Source organism: Globicephala melas, chromosome 3, assembly GCF_963455315.2.
Source record: "Globicephala melas chromosome 3, mGloMel1.2, whole genome shotgun sequence".
In the NCBI taxonomy this organism is placed as follows: Eukaryota; Metazoa; Chordata; class Mammalia; order Artiodactyla; family Delphinidae; genus Globicephala; species Globicephala melas.
The window spans coordinates 151,124,646-151,142,008 of record NC_083316.1 but is presented as its reverse complement, the minus strand read 5'-3'; the positions used below and the strand labels follow the sequence as shown (position 1 = coordinate 151,142,008).

At 43.7% G+C, this 17,363-nt stretch overlaps 1 protein-coding gene and 1 pseudogene across 1 annotated transcript in view; both read right to left on the bottom strand.

Annotated features, from left to right (window-relative positions):
• Positions 1-153: 153 nt before the first annotated feature.
• LOC132597038 (mitochondrial import receptor subunit TOM7 homolog) lies at positions 154-4,046 on the bottom strand (annotated as a pseudogene).
• An 8,856-nt stretch (positions 4,047-12,902) lies between these two features.
• The window catches only part of FAF2 (Fas associated factor family member 2), a 59,531-nt gene continuing 55,070 nt past the window's right edge, over positions 12,903-17,363 (bottom strand). The window contains exon 11 of the mRNA XM_030846905.3: positions 12,903-16,158. Coding sequence (XP_030702765.1) covers positions 15,976-16,158 — 183 coding nt within the window. The 3' untranslated portion in view covers positions 12,903-15,975. The remainder of the gene's footprint in view (positions 16,159-17,363) is intronic.

Below are 17,363 nucleotides of genomic sequence, written 5' to 3'. Positions count from 1 at the left end.
CCTTTGGCCGCCTGTGTTCTCGTCCTTTTGATGGGAAGCGCGCGTGGGGATGTCGGTCTGAGGGTGGGTAGGGGACAGGGAGGAGGGGGGCAGAAAAGATTGTTCTTCGCTGTGGAGTCTTGGGGGAAATGATACCTCCTGATGGAAAGGGATCTACGGGGCCAGTTCAGTGACAGCTTGCTCCGGGCCACACTGCTTCACGGGCAAATTAGGATTCTGTTGGCAACCGACAGGATTCCATCTAACTGGTTTGAGGGAAACGGCACTTAACTAGTCTGTCATTTAAGTTCTGGAGGGAGGTTCTGCTTCAGCCTTGACCAGATGGGGCTCAGGCATGTCCTAAGGAACCAGGTTTCTCTTCATCTTACAACTTTGTTCTGCCTGGTGCTTCCTGGTACCTCTAGCTCAGTTTCTTCTAATTTAGCATCATCTCCATGCAAAAACTGTTTTTCCCCCCCAGTAATTCTAATAATTCCTGGTCTGGAGTCTTGTTGGACCAACAGGTTGCACGCCCATCCCTGAAACGTGTGCTACCGTTAGGGAGCTAGAACAGCATGACTGGCCCAGCCTGCATTACATACCCACCCACCCATGGACCCCACTGAACCTATAAGGATTTGAGCCCCTGATCCTCAAGCTCAGTGGGGACGAAGGGCCCGAGAGCCACTAAAGGGGCCAGACTGGTGACGTGGGTACGTTCCTCTTCTCCATGGTGGCGTGTGGTATGGCAGGGCTGCCCGCTGACTTGGTAGCATGTCAAAGCAGCATGGTCAGGGGCAGGAGACCTGTTGTGCCTGTGATGCCACTATCTGTGACCTTGGTCAGGGGACTTCTCTTTCAACCTTTGGATCATCGGCAAATTAAGGGTCAGACTCAGTTGAGCGGCTCCCTAAGTGTGTTTCAGGTAAAGTCTCGTGGAACATACTGGAGTTTGTGCAAAAAAGGACTCTGGTAAGATAAGTTTGGGAAATTCCATGTTGAGAGTAACAGCCTATATCGCAGGGCTTTTCTGAGCCTTGGCTATGCTGATGTGTTTTGTAAATCTCTAGCAGTGGATACATACTCTGGGCAGCATTTCCTACATTGGGCTTCTTTGGCCACATGCCAGGCCAAGTTGCATTCTCTGGAACACACTGAGGCATGGTGCACTAGATGAGTGGTAGGAGCTGAGTTCCCAGTCTGAGCGAATTGTCAGATGGGGAAGTCGCTAAGCTTTTTTTCAGTATTTCAAAAAGCCTGTAGGAAAGGAAAATCACAGATCGTATCAATGGATGCAAAAAAAATTTTTTGGCCACAATTCAACATTCATTCATGATAAAACTTGACAAGATCATCTATACAAAAACCTACAGCTAACATCATCCTTAATGATGTGAAAGACTAGGTGCTTACCAGCCCTGAGATCAGGACAGGCAAGGATATCTGCTTTCACCAGTTCTATTCAACATCATACTGGAAGTCCTAGCCAGCACAACAAGGCAAGAAAAAGGAAATGAAATTAGGAATGCAGATTAAAATGGAAGAAATCAAACTAACTCTATTGTAGATGATATGATGAAGATCTATGTAGAAAATTCCAAGGAATCTACAAATAACTAGAACTAAATGAGTTCATCAGGTCATAGGATATAAGATCAATATACAAAAATTAATTGTATTATTTCTACATACTAGCAATGAACACATGGAAATGGAAATTAAAAACCTGCTGATACTATTTACAATCACTTGAAAGACAAAAGAAACATGTAAATCTAACAAAACATAAGACTTGTATGTTGAAAACTACAAAACACTGATGAAACAAGGCAAAGACCTACACAGAGAAACATGTCATGTTCTTGGATTGGAAGACTCAGCATAGTAAATTGTCATTTCTTCCCAAAGTAATCTCTAGGTTTAATGCAATTCCTATTAAAATCCAGCAAAGTTTTGTGGGGTTTCTTTGACATATTGCCATGCTTATTTTAAAATTTACATGAAAAGGCAAAAGAAACCAGAGTAGCTAAGACAATTTTTAGAAACAAGAATAAAGTGAGAAGAATCACTGCCTGATTGCAATATTTCACTGAAGAGATGCATTAAGACAGTTTATCAGGAGAGGGATAGACAAATAGATCAACGGAACAGAATAAAGAACCCAGAAATAGACTCACACAAGTACAACCAACTGATTTTGGAACATTCAATGAAGAATAGTTTTTTTCAGCAAATAATACTGGAGTAATTGGAAAGCCATAAGCAAAAAGAAAAAAATCATAAATTTAAAGGTGAAACATGAAACTAGAAGACGTTTAGAAGAAAACAAATGAAAATCTTCACTGGGATCTAGGGCTAGGTGAAGAATTCTTAAGTATGATACCAAAAACTCCATAATGCTCAACATCACTGATCATTAGAGAAATGCAAATCAAAACTACAATGAGGTATTTACCTCACACCAGTCAGAATGGCCGTCATCAAAAAATCTACAAACAATAAATGCTGGAGCGGGTGTGGAGAAAAGGGAACCCTCTTGCACTGTTGGTGGGAATGTAAATTGATACAGCCACTATGGAGAACAGTATGGAGGTTCCTTAAAAAACTAAAAATAGAACTACCATACAACCCAGCAATCCCACCACTGGGCATATACCCTGAGTAAACCATAATTCAAAACAGAGTCATGTACCACAATGTTCATTGCAGCTCTATTTACAATAGCCAGGACATGGAAGGAACCTAAGTGTCCATCGACAGATGAATGGATAAAGAAGATGTGGCACATATATACAATAGAATATTACTCAGCCATAAAAAGAAACGAAATTGAGTTATTGGTAGTGAGGTGGATGGACCTATAGTCTGTCATACAGAGTGAAGTTAAGTCAGAAAGATAAAATCAAATACCATATGCTAACACATATATATGGAATCTAAAAAAACCCCAACAAAATGGTTCTGAAGAACCTAGGGGCAGGACAGGAATAAAGACGCAGACGTAGAGAATGGACTTGAGGACACGGGGAGGGGGAAGGGTAAGCTGGGACGAAGTGAGAGAGTGGCATGGACTTATATATACTACCAAATGTAAAATAGCTAGTGGGAAGCAGCTGCATAGCACAGGGAGATCAGCTCGGTGCTTTGTGACCACCTAGAGGGGTGGGATAGGGCGGGTGGGAGGGAGACGCGAGAGGGAGGAGGTAATGGGGATATATGTATATGTATAGCTGATTCACTTCGTTATAAAGCAGAAACTAACACACCATTGTAAAGCAATTATACTCCAATAAAGATGTTTAAAAAAAGAAAAAGTCCATAAAAGAAAAAAACTGAAACTTGAACTTCATCAAAAATTAAAACCTAATTTGCAAGTCACATATCTGACAAAGGACTCATGTCAGATATATAAACAACTCACAAAACTCAGTGAAAATCAATCCAATTAAAAAACATGGGCAAAAGACATCAACATACATTTTAGCAAAGAGGATATTTATTGCGTTCAACACCATTAGCCATTAGGGATACACAAGTTAAACCACAATAAGATTATTACACCTATTAAAACAACTAAAATAATAGTGACAATGTCAAATTCTGACAAGGATACAGAGAAATTTGATTTCTCATACATTTTTGGTGGGAATGTTAAATAGCACAGCTACTCTGGAATATAGTTTGGCAGTTTCTTTTTTATATTTTAAAACTGTGTTTAAAATATTAATTTTGATGCAGTGTATCATAAATAAGTCAGTAGAGATGCATCTGTGAAGTAAGAGCCGTGTGCCATTGGTTGGTGAGCACTGTTCCAGCTCATCCCAGCCAGAGCGCACACCTTCCATGTTGTTCCTGTCCATTGATTGCTTCCAAATCCAGATGACCAAATAGTCATTGATCCCCAAAGTAAGCTCAAAATAGGTTGGCTCGGCCATTCCCAGCATCTGCACCCCTCTTAAATCCTGGGTAAACCAAGATAGGCATAAAAACCCCCAGCAAGTGGCAACTTGGCCGCTCTTGAAGAGCTGCTGCAGGCCCTGCTCTGCCGCTTTGCCCAGCTTCACCATGGTAATGGCCCAGCATTTCCTTATAAAACTGAACATGCACTTACTATATGACCCACCAACTGCACTCCTGGGCGTTTTATCCCAGAAAAATGAAAACGTGTCTACACAAAAAATATACACACAGAAGTTCAATAGCCATTTTTATTCTTAATATCCCCAAACTGGGACAACCCAAATTGTCCTTCAATGAGTAAATGGATAAACTGTAGTCCATCCAGATGGTGGAATACCACTTAGCAGTGAAAAGGAATGAATGATTTTTTTAAAAAAAATATGTATGTATGTATGTATGTATTTATTTTTGGGTGGTTGGGTCTTAGTTGGGGCACGTGGGATCTTTTTTTGCAGCACACGGGCTTCTCTCTAGTTCTGGGCGCGCCAGCTCAGTTGCCCCGCAGCATGTGGGATCTTAGTTCCCTGACCAGGGATCAAACCCGCATCCCCTGCATTGGAAGGCGGATTCTTAACCACTGGACCACCAGGGAGGTCACCAGGAATGAACTATTGACACTCGTGACAACTTGGAGGATCTCAAGGGAATTATGCTGAGTGAAAAAAGCCAATCACAAAGGTGACATATAATTCCATTTTTACGATACTGTTGAAATGACACCATTAGAGAGATGGAGAATAGATTAGTGATTGCCAGGGGTTGGTTAAGGATGGGGGACTAAGGTGGGATGTGTGTGACTACTAAGGGGTAGCAGGAGCAAGATCTTTGTGGTGATGGAACAGTTCCATATCTTGATTATGGTGAGGTTACATGAATTTACACGGGTGATGAAATTGACAGAACTACACACACCCACACAAATGGGGTATGTAAAACTGGCAAAATCTGTGGATGGTGGCAACGTCAATTTTCTGGTTTTATACAGGATGTTATTGTTGAGGGAAACTAAATGTACGTAAGACCTTTTTGTAATGTTTTTGGAACTTCCTGTAAACCTATATTTATTTCAAAATAAAAAGTAAAGAAAGGGAAATTGGGTAAAGATTCAACATTATGAATCAGAGTAAAATCATATCATCTTTGGGCTGCGATTCTGCTACGTAAGGTGTGGCAGTGGCGGGGGGTAAGAGATTATTGTGGTTACCTCCTTTCTGTCCAAAGCTCTGCCTACCACCAACTACAACAATGCCTGGCCCATGGTGGCCATTTTTTTGAATGAATGAATTGCCAGTAAAGTGTGTCTTTATTTTAATAACAGTTGGTGTCATTGGCAACACCTTTCCAAGGGTCACACACTACAAGTTGTCCTTGGAGGGAGGAGGGTGGAGCTCCAGGACTGGATGCTCTCTCACTTTTGGGCTCAGTGTCCCTTGAACTCAGCTTGTATGCTGACAGGTAGAACATTCAGAGTTCTCCTCTGGGCACAGAGGGTGTAACAGTCTAAACATTCCATAAAGGCGTTTAGTTGCCACTGGGTCCTCAAGGCCTGGTAGGGTGCTTAGTTTGTCATTCAACAAACCTGGCTGAGTGCTTCTGCCCAAAGCCAGGCACTGTTCTAGGCCTTGGGGAAACTCCAGTGAATGAAACAAAGTTCCTGCCTCCCAGAAACTGGCATTCCAGAAGGAGATACAGACAAAATACAAAAAAACAATAGTTTCAAATATAACAAGGGCCATGAAGGAGAATACAGGGAGGGGCACCCTGACATAGCAGTGGTCTTTCAGAGGAGGCAACATTGAGATTACTGAGACCTGAGTGATGAGAAGGAGCTAGTCAGGAGAAGAGCATTCTAGAGGGAGGGGACAGAATGTGCAAAGGCCCAGAGGCAAGAATGAGTTTGGGCAGGAGCACAGGGTGAAGTTGGAGAGGAGGCAGGGGCCAGGTCCCATAGTGTTTGCCCCTCAACACGCCGAGTTTTATTATCTTCGGTTTCCATTTGGGGGCACTGAGGCTATAGAGGCCTGGTTTCTAGGCCCAGTTAGAAAATGCGAGAATCAAGATAGCCTTGTAGTCTCCACTTCTAAATTCTCCAAGTCAGAGAATCTACCTCTGAAAAGCCCGCACGGAGGCCTCCCTTTGGTCTCTTCTTCCCCCTCTTCCAGGCTCCAGGCGAGCCCTCCCCGACTGCCACCTACAACTTCCTGAATGCAACAGGAAGTGGAAGATCTCTGTCCCTTGGAGGGGTCCTTCGGGGGCTGGCAGTCACAGAGGGAGTTTTGTTTATTTTTCTTTTCCATCGTGCCCTGTTTTCACCCCCTTGTTTTGCGTGCTGTTCTCTCTGCTTGGAAGACCACTCACATTTCGTGAGCACACACCACACCAAGTTTTTCTCTCACGGGATCCTTCTTCTGTTTTCTTGACTGTAAAGCTGTTCCTACCTTCCTCATAGTTCCCACTGGGGAAACTGAGGACTGAGGCTCAGAGAGGGAGATGCCATGTGCCCCCTGCTCCCTTTGGCCCATGAATCACACTAAGTTGCCTCAGATGCTTTGAATTCTCTCCTTATGGTAAGCATGCTCCCTTCCCAAAGCCCAGCTTGAATGTCCCCTCCTCAAGCGAGCTTCCTCAGACCCGTCCCTCAAGCCAGAGGAGGCCACACTTTACTCTGGTTTCCACTGCACACCACGCAGATGGCTCACCTGTTATGAATCCTTCTTGTTGCCCATGACTCTGCTTCACCAGACAAAGGACCATCACATTCGCCACATTCCCAGACCCTAACAAAAGGGCAAGGACACAGTAGGCATCTGTGAGTGTTTCTAAATAGATGACTGAATAAATGAATAAATGAGTGAGCTCCTGGGAGGAAAAATATGTGGGAAGTTGACCCCAGCCCCAGGGCCCAGATGATCTTACACAGGCCCTGCCCTCTCTTTGCATTATCCCAGGGTAGTGAAATTAACTGTTCTCTCTCTCATTATTAATTATTTTTGGTATGATGATGTCCACTCCCTGGCCTCCACTGACAAGCTGGGACACACCCATCATGCTTCACTGTTAATCTGACCACAGATGAAGTGCAGGCTGGGAAAGCCCTCCGAACAGCAGAGGCTCACGGCCAGCTGGTCAGTACTCAAGGCCATGGTAGGTCACCCGAGGGGCTGGCGCCAGGGCCCAGATAGGCCAGAAATTAGCCACATCTGCTGAATATGAATGGATTTATTTTAGCAAATACATAAACATTTTAGGTGGTTTTAACCAAAGCATATCCAGGAAAAAAAAAAAGCTGAAGCAAATATGCCAAAATATCAATGTTAATTATTTTGAGTGGTGGGAATGTTAATGTTAATAAGTGTTCTTTACACTTTTCTGCACCATTTTAAAAGGCTCTGCCTCTGTTGTATGGGGTGCAACTAAACAGAGAAACCTCAATCTGCTTGCCAGTTATGCTCCAAAGGTGGGAGTCCTTGACATCTGAAATGTGCCCTCTACCTGCGACAATCCCTTTCCCACAACTGCACTCCACCCACCCTTTCTGAAACCTGGACCCCACCCTTTCTGAGGTCTGGCTTTCCATTCTGGGACCTACCCCATAGTCTTTCAACACATCAGTTTTTTCCTTAAATTAGCTAGAATGGGTTTCCTGTTTGTTTGCTAACTAAAGACCTCTTGAGAGATAGGTGCCAAAAGGCAAGAGCTGTGTGAGAACATCCAGGTGTGTGCAGCTCTGTGTGTCAAAACTGGTATGCCAGGCCAGTTATGATTTACATCTACTCTCCTGCCAGTACCTGGGTGATAATGAAGCCAGAGTTAAAAAAGAGTCTTGTCAATGTGATTGATTCTGGAAGACTAGAATCATGTGGTCTAGGCACTTGCCTTCCTGGCAATCAGAGGAGTTTGAAAAATTGACAGCACATCCTTTAAACCATTTCTATTGAATATGAGTTTTCTTGGCCTGGCTTTAGGCAGGAAGATGCCTGGTGTGTCTAGGGAACAATCAAGAGATCTGTGTGTGTTACTTAGTGTGACCATGTGGAGGAACAGAGAAAAATGAAGTTATGAAGTTCCATCAGGGCCCTAGAATTGAGGCCCCAACTTCTAGGCTGGGGAACTGAGAGGCTCTGAATGCTCCCAGGTGACCTCTGTTTTCAGAAAGAAATCGGCAGCAGTGAGGGAGGTAGACTAGTAACTTTTTGTGCATATTCCCACCGTGTATTCTGGTCTCAGTCTCGCCTGGGCCCTCAGTTTGCTGAGACAGACTTCTGAGTCTTCCTACACTCTGTTCTGCTCTCTTAAATAGCCATTTTAAATCTCCCCAGTCTTCTTAGACCTCTGGCCCATCACTTCCCCCCAACCTGACAGATAGAACAGACACAATCACTTGGGGACACCCTCAACTTCTGCCTTCAAACCTACATTCCAGAAGTCAGAATGCACTGACTTCTGCTCCCATCCTTCCTCCTAAAGCCAATGCCTCCCACCACTCCAGTGGCATCTTTCTCTATTATCCCTTCTCTGTGTATCTTCAACCTCTTTCTCTAAAATCTCATTGCTTTTAGCATTTAAACATAATGAAGTCTCTCCTACCTTAAAACAATAACTCTTCCTCAGTCCTGGCTCCTATTTCCCCCCATACCTTTCACTGACAAATTTTGTGAGAGCTGCCTATACTCGATCTTTCCACTTCACCTCTCATGCATTACTTGTGCCTCTGACACTGTACTCCTCCACTGAAATAGCACCAGCCAAGGGCACCAGAGACTATTTTTGTTTCTAAATTTAGTTGTCGGAAACCATCCTCAATTTCTCCCTCTCCTTGACCCTCCATATCTAATCAGCCTCCGAGCCTTGGCCACTGTCCCTCCTAAATAGTGCTCAGCCCATCATTAGACTCTTTCCGTCCCCAGGCCGCTCCTGATCCACGACTCTCATCATGTCACTTGTCTTGCCTGCCGTCTTGCCCCCTCCCATCCAGTCTCCCCATGGTGAGAGAAACAGCTTTCTAAAACCCCAATCCCTTGTTTAAAGCCCCTCAATGGCCTGCAGGATAAAGTGTGAATTCTTTAACCTCGTTTACATATTCTGACCCCCAACCTGTGGGAATGGAAACAAGGCGACACTTACTCTGTGTCAAATATCAGCTGGGTGACTTCTACATTCTGAAAGGTCTTGTAAGAGGCCAATGAAAATGGTAATTAAGAGATCACACACACACACACACAAAAAAGAGATCACAGGTGGGACTTCCCTGGTGGTACAGTGGTTAAGAATCTGCCTGCCAATGCAGGGGACACGGGTTCGAGCCCTGGTCCGGGAAGATCCCACATGCCGCAGAGCAACTAAGCCCGTGCGCCACAACTACTGAGCTTGTGTCTAGAGCCCGCGTGCCACAACTACTGAAGCCTGTGCTCCACAAGAGAAGCCACCGCAATGAGAAGCCCGTGCACCGCAACAAAGAGTAGCCCCCGCTCACGTAACTAGAGAAAGCCCGCGCGTAGCACCAAGGACCCAACACAGCCAAAAATAAACAAATAAAACAAATTTTAAAAATACATTATTAAAAAAAAAAGAGGTCACAGGTGACCATAAGAGACAGTCAGTGGAGATGAAAGTATAATTAACAGGAGGTTAAGAAAGAAGTGGAGGCTGGTTGTGCAACCTATCTTGGCAGGGAAGGAGACAGGGTGGTGACTTGTGGGTAAAGCAACATTAAGATTTTGTAAGGGAGGAGATGCCAAACAGTTTTTGGTGGAAGATAAAGAGATCCAAGCAATTGGAAAGGGGATAGTTTTTGGTAAAGATCTGGCGATCATGACACAGATGGGAGACTGAGCACACACTGCTGATAGGAGTATAAATAACTTTTCTGCACCACAATTTGGAGATAACACAAACATTTTAAAAAGTAAAAATTTCCATTCCTTTTAGTAGTCCTTTTGACTACTAAAAATTTTTTTTCCTGAGAAAATAAACATGGATGTGCATATTTAGCTACAGGGATGTTTATCAATCTATTAGATAATCTATTAGATAAAAGCAAACAAAAAGGTTAACAACCTAAATGTCACAATAGGCTTTTGATCAATTTATGGTACAGCTATTCAGTGAAATGCTGCATAGCCATTAAAAACGATATAGAAGAATGTGTGAAATAGAGATAATACAGTATTTACAATATTATCCCATTTCTGTATTAAAAATGTTTTTATATGCAATGAAAAGTCTGGGAAGATATACACCACAGTATTAACAGCAGACATCTCTGGACAGTGTGGTATAATACATTTTTTTGTTTCTTTGAACTTCCTAAAATTTCATCATGAAAACAACTTATAAAATCACACACACATACATAGGGAGTCCATTTATACAAAGTTTAAGAACAGGCAAAACTTCTATGGTGAAAGAAGTCAGAATAGATGGTTATGTCTGAGAGGCTATTGATTGGGAAGGTGCACAAGGGAACTTTCTGGGGTAATGTGGTGTTCTGCATCTTAGTTTTGGTGTATACTTAGGTAAAATTTTATCAAGCTGTGGATTTAACAGTTGGACATTTTACTGGGTGTAAATTATATCTCTTTTAAAAGAAAATACACCCACAAGACAGAAGAGAAACAGGAAGCAGGTGACATCACAGAACAATTTTGAGGTGAAAAAGGAAGATGAGGAAGTTCTGTGACAAGACCTCAGTTTTCTCAGGAAGTAAGATGTTACAGTGGGTTTAGAGTGAGGAGGATGCAGGTGGGCTTGGATTTGGGAAAGGGGGACACAGTGAAGCAGTGCCTATGGTGTAGAAATGCATAGGGTTTCCTAGAGCTGGATCAAAGGAGTGGGCACCAACCCCCAGGGCTCTTCAACTCACTGTGATACATACTAGGATTCTGCAGCTGAAGGAGCAAGAGGAAAGAAATCAAACGGTTGAGTTTACTTTGGGAATTGTGACAGTCAGTACTGGCTTGTAGTGGAGAGAGGCGTGAAGCCAAGATGACACCAGAAGGGAGACTGAAATGAGGGTGAAGGGACAGGAGGGCTTTGAGAGGAGAGTAAGGACAGTGGAGTTGGGTGGTAACAGCTGTGGTGAGAGGGACTGGTTCTGAAGTCCTGAGGGTGAAGTAGTTCTGAGTGAAGGCCACACTCAAAGCAGGGGACTGCTGGCAAAGGAGGGAGGGAAGTGACCACTCATCTAAGTGTCCATCTACCCAATGCCAGGCACTCACAGATATCAGCTCATTTAAATGGCACCTGGAGGGGATTCCCTGGTGGTCCACTGGTTAGGACTTGGCACTTTCACTGCCGGGGGCCGGGGCACTAAGATCCTGAAAGCCACTCAGTGCGGCCAAAACGAATTTAAAAAAAACCCAACCCCCCAAAAATGGCACCTGGACTTTTGCAAGGAATGTACTGCCATGAGGTTTATATAGGAGGAAACTTGCCCTAGATCAATCCGTAAGCAGCAGTTTCAAATCCAGATTTGACCCCAAAGCCACATCCCACCATACTCAGCTGCCACACAAGGCAAATCAGCAGAAGAACTGGAATTTTAGGGAATCCAAATATGTAGATGTGAGTCATTGAGGTTGCTGGTGGAAACTATCAGTTGCCAACATCTGGAGAATGGCCAGTAGCAACCAGAACAGGATAAAGTAGTCCAAGCAGATGGCATGTACTTTGGGAGTTTGCCCTGGAGGACAGTGCATCAAAGTGGCAGAAGAGGCAAGAGGAAGGGACTCTGGTGGCTCGGGGCTTGTGGCTCCATCAAGGTAAAAGCACACGTGGAGTTCCAACTGCAATGATGGAAGTGTGTCAAGAAAAAAGTGTCGGGCACTATTTGCCCATAAGCAAAGCCTCAACCCCTCCCCTTTTCCTCTCCTTCCTTAATCCATATGGGGTGAATTGCTAGCAGTGGGCAAACTACAAACTGGCAAACAGTAATAGGAGCTTTTTACCCAACACTAATTATGTGCCAGGCTATCTGCAGCAGCAATTCACAGAATCTTCATGGAAATGGTACAGTTGGCCCTATTTTACTGATGATGAAACTGAAGCCTAGAGTTGAGGTTAGTTGGCCAAAATCACAGCCCCAGTCAGGATTTGAGACCAGGTGTATCTGGCATCAGAGTCTGCATCTTCCTTGACTCTATTAATCGATGGCAAAATTTTTATATGTAAGCTTCACAATTGCGAAGTATTCATTTTTAGTGGATTCTGACCTAAGGTGAATAAACTCTTCTTGAAAACTTACTAGACGAAGACATTCTAGTTTACACTTAAGATGTGCATTCAAAAAAATTATATACACACACACACACGCATACCCACCTACATACCTTTGGATAAGCAACAGGGCAGACTCTGAAGATGACAAGAATCCATACTCACAGAAATGAGTTCTTTGCCCAGGACAGACAGTGGGAAAGAGAAAGGCAAAGAATTGAGGCTTAAGTTTCCTCTCAAATGAAAATACGAGCAAAAATACCTAGGAGCATAGTTCCAATAGTCCAGAATCTGTTAGATCCAAAGTGACTCTTCTCTAGCCACTGATTTGCAAGGACACGGGTCTGTTCTGGCAGGAGAAACGACATGCCTTAAAAAACTGAGTTATTAATGCCAGAAAATACACCTTCAAAATACACTTCCTTAGAGAAAGGGGAACAAATACTGAATGACACCTGTGTCAGGTGCTTCATATACATTTTAAGTTTTTTTTCCATTTATTTAATCTTTTAATCTACAAGCCTATCCTGAGGCAGATGATGTTAACTTTTCAGTTGGGGAAACTAAAGCTCATGGAAGCTAAAAAACTTGTCTGAAGTCATAAGGCTGACAAATGACAGAGCCCCAACTTGAACCCAGATCTGCCAGCTCCTTCTACTAAAGCACACTGCCTGAGCTGCCATTTTCCACAAGAACACATTGTAGAAGGTCTATTTTAACTCCTTGCTTCTTGGCAATGTTCCCTCTGTTCCCTCTCCTGGTGTTTTCCAACCTTGCCTTCAGACAGAGAAACATCTACCAGATCTCCCCTAGACAGAAAGACCCACAACTTGTTAGGAAATTTTTGTTATAAAACATTTAATGTTAACCTACAATACAATGTAAACTTTTATGAAAAAAATTTAAAGTACACTAGATTTCTTCAGTAAATTATCACGTAACTATTCAGGTGCAGTACAAGTTGGGGCACTGCATCCTTTGTGGATGGATTTCCTGTTGCTGCATCCCTCACAAGTCCTAAAAAAAACCAGTTGTAAAGTGGAGCTCCTTGTTCAAGCACCAGATAATACACTCCTGATTTTGCATTCTGGGGGTTATCACTCCTTCCCACAGTCATTTTCTGTAACTTTTTCCTTGGCCTTGGCACCATTAGCAATTTTCATGACAGCTCAGTTGAAGATTCTAGGTTCTTTTTATTTTTTTCTAAAAGAAATATTCTCCATTGGCCATCTCTTATCCAAACATCATAATGAAAACAAGCAAGGAGAAAGAAGTATTTGCTGCAGGAAATCCTGCAGAAGTGAAAGAAAAGACTGAGGCTGCAGAAATTCGACTGACTTCAATTAGGTATCTTTGCTTGGTCAGTTCCTATGGAAATTCAGCTGAATCTACAACTTTAGTCTTGGGAGTACAAAACAAAACTGGAAACAAGTGTTTTTGTTTAGTTGATGACTTGCCATTTGGAAACAACAGCTGAAATAATTAGGAGGTGATTTGGAAAGAAGAGCAAATGCTTGCAGATCACCGGCTTCTCAGTATTTTCTCACTTGCAGGTCCCATCAAGTTCCCAGAGGTCTTTGGGAGTAACATACAGATTGTCCGGGCGTTGACAAAATGTGCATCTTTCATGGAGGAGAGGAGATGGCACCTAGGCAGCAGGTCTAGGTCAGCATGAAGACAGGAAGCGAGACTGAGTAAAGCAGGGCTGTTTCAACGCTAGGAAGACTTTAATACTCTGGCATCTGACCTTCTTCACTGGACAAGTTATCAAAAGGCAAGAGGCGTAAAGTGCACATCATAGAATAATATGCAGATTGAATTATTAAGAAAATATTTACAACTTCCCAAAGTGGTGTGGAAAAGATACTTGGTACACCCAGCCTGGTGAAGGTCCTTAATACCCTCCTATGCGGGGAAACAGCTCTGCATTCCAGACAGGGAGGGTGGCTCCGAGTTAAGTGGAAAAATTCATCTTTGCATGGTTGTCAGCAGGAAGTAGACTTCACGTAAGGTAGAGTGGAGAACAGTTCATCCTTAGTCACTCCAGATACATTTTATGACAACAGTCGGAAAGCGATTTCCCACTCATCTGGATGTGGGACAGCAGGAAACAAAGTGAAAGAAAAACAGGGAGCCAGGAGCAGAATTAAAGTTTCCTGGAGATGGTACTGCAGACACCTGTGCCAAGGCCACTGGGAAATTCTCAGGCTCCCCAGGTGATACCCATGGGGCTCCTCACCCTGCCCCTTGGTGTTTACCCCAAACACTAAGGGTGGCAGAGAAGAGCAGTCACATCACTGCTACTTAAAAGAATGGTCCTTAGCTTTTAGCTAAGCAAGAGAAAGCCTTTGGAGGCTGCAAGTCTAGCAAGTTATGCTTTATGTTGACATGAACCCCTGGCCTCACAGCATGCTAGGGAACTGCAATAACTTCAGTAACTTCAGTAGGTTGCAGCGTTACAAGTTCTGCAAGTCTAGCTACAGAACACTTTGGAATACTTGTCAGCTCACGCTGACATCTGTGAATACATGGCCTGACCCCTATACTCATTACCATAAACTCAACCACAGATGAGACATCAGAGGGAAAAACCCCTACTGCTTCAACACAGCAACAGAGGGAGAGGATAAAACTGCCCCCAGCAGGTGGCTACACCAAAAACTGAAATGTGCCTTCCGACACTTTACACAGGCTGAGTTCTGTCTTGGCTCCCTTCAAGGCCTCCGGTTCTTTCAACCCTTAAAACAACACCACCACCACCACATTCCCAGTGAGACAGGCGGGGTATTCTCACATGGTTCTGCTGGTTCCACCACAGACCCTGCTTGTCCTCTGGAAAGGCACCAAGCTTGGCAATTCAGGAAAGCTCAAGGCTGGGCAGGAATAGCATGCACATGTCAGAACACATATCCTTTGTTCAGATCCCATAATGACCACCTGGTCCAGATTCCAAGGAAAAGCTGCAGTTGTACGTATAGGTTAGTCTACACGGAGTTCATGCCATGTATATGGGTGTATCTGTACATACACAGCCTTTGTAGAGCTACAAACCCAGATTTCCTCCCATTGTACCAAGTGGGATGCATAGGTGGCAAGAAAGGACAGCAAGAGTTGGACCAAAAAGAACCTCTCTGGGAACGTGAGAGGGACAATGGCAGAAATAAGCACAAACCAGCCTGGGACACCTTTATTACACTCTTGTGGGCTAAGGAGCCCAGGGCAAGAACTCATGGGTTTAAGAAATGGCTCTTTATCAAATGATGTTAAGGAAAAAAAATACATCTATGTCAGCCTCATTCCTTTGGTCATTACAAAGCAACAACAACAAAAAAATTAAAGTTATTCATAAATTGTGGGAAGTTCAAGGAACATCTCTGCTCTGTGCCTTCCCTTCCCTCTCTTCTCCAGAGGTGGAAGAAGCAAGTCCTCAGGAGATGCTGCAGTAGCTGGTTGTTGGAGGTTTTTTCACTTTTATTTTCTATAAAAGCAAGAATGAATGAGATCTAGTGGGAATGTCCCCTTCCCCAGTTGGGACAATGGCTGGGTTGGAGGTGAAGAGTCTCCTTTCACTGGAAGGTGTGGTGCAGAGGCAGTAGGGAAGGGTGGGTTTGCCAGCAGGAACGTTCACTGCTAACCTCGAGTGCACACACAGGTGGTGACTTTTGCAGGCAGCATGGTTTCTGATCCTTCCTGAGGATGCAGCAGTCTTTTAAAAAAAATATTGTATTATAATAATAATAATATGAATTTCTCTCTCTTATTTTTTTGTTTTTTTCCATTTCTTTTAGGGATTGGGGTTGAAAAGGAGAGGAAGAAAAAGTGTCATTCGTCTGTTAGGTCCTGAACAAAGAGAACTTCTGTGTGGCTGAGTCCGGCCTCCTGCAGCGTGGGGGGGTTGGGCCACTCCTCTGAAGGGGTGCAGGGCAGCACCCTCCGGGGAAAATTGGCTTCAATCTGAAACTTTTCAGGGCTTTCTTTCAAGGAGAATAAGAAGTCGTGGATTACCTGCAGAAAAAGAAGGTAATTTTCTATTACCTATAGAAAAAGAAGGGCAGTGAGAAAAAGACAAAGACAGACACACACACAACCATGAAATCAAATATACCCCAGCTCTCCCCAGGGTAACTTGGAGATATGAAGTAATCACATTAGACTGAAATTCCATTTCAAAGTCGATCAATTTCAAAGAGCAAACATGTCGGGCAGCTCTTTTAAGAGATTTATTACACAGCCCAATGCTAGTCCTACTCTGAATTGACCCATCTGTTTCTTTTTTGAAAACCTGTCTGATATAAAGTTAAACATTTTTAACTTACAAATAACCAAGAGTTACAGAAAAGTTGGAAGCACAGGTACAGAATTTTTTCTTTGAACCAGTTGAAAGTGAGCTACCAACTGAATGTCCCATCACCCCAGAATACTTGTGTATATCTTTTTTTTTCGGTAGGCGGGCCTCTCACTGCTGTGGCCTCTCCCGTTGCGGAGTACAGGCTCCGGACGCGCAGGCTCAGCGGCCATGGCTCACGGGCCCAGCCGCTCCGCGGCATGTGGGATCCTCCCGGACGGGGGCATGAACCCGTGTACCCTGCATCGGCAGGCGGACTCTCAACCACCGCACCACCAGGGAAGCCCTCTTGTGTATATCTTACAAACAGGGCAATCACCTTCATAATACAACCCTCAAAATCAGGAAACTTAACTGATACATTACTACTGTAATATAATAATGTACATTAAATTTTTATTCAGGCCCCATTCAAGTCTTGGCAGTTGCCTTTTTTTTTTTTTTTTTTGGCAGTTGCCTTTTATAGCAAAAGGATCCAGTTTTAAATTGTATGTTGCATTTAGTAGTTGTCACATCTCCTAAGTCTGCTCCTTTTAGCCTGGAACAAATACTCAGGATTTCCTTGACTTTCATGACCTTGACACTCCTAAAGATTACTGGTCAGTTACTTTGTCTCTCAATTGGTTTATCTGATGTTTACTTTTTTTAAAAAATTTATTTATTTTATATTTATTTTTGGCTGTGTTGGGTCTTCGTTTCTGTGTGAGGGCTTTCTCCAGTTGCGGAAAGCGGGGGCCACTCTTCATCGCGGTGCGCAGGCCTCTCACTGTCGCGGCCTCTCCCGTTGCGGAGCACAGGCTCCAGACGCGCAGGCTCAGTAGTTGTGGCTCATGGGCGTAGCCGCTCCACGGCATGTGGGATCTTC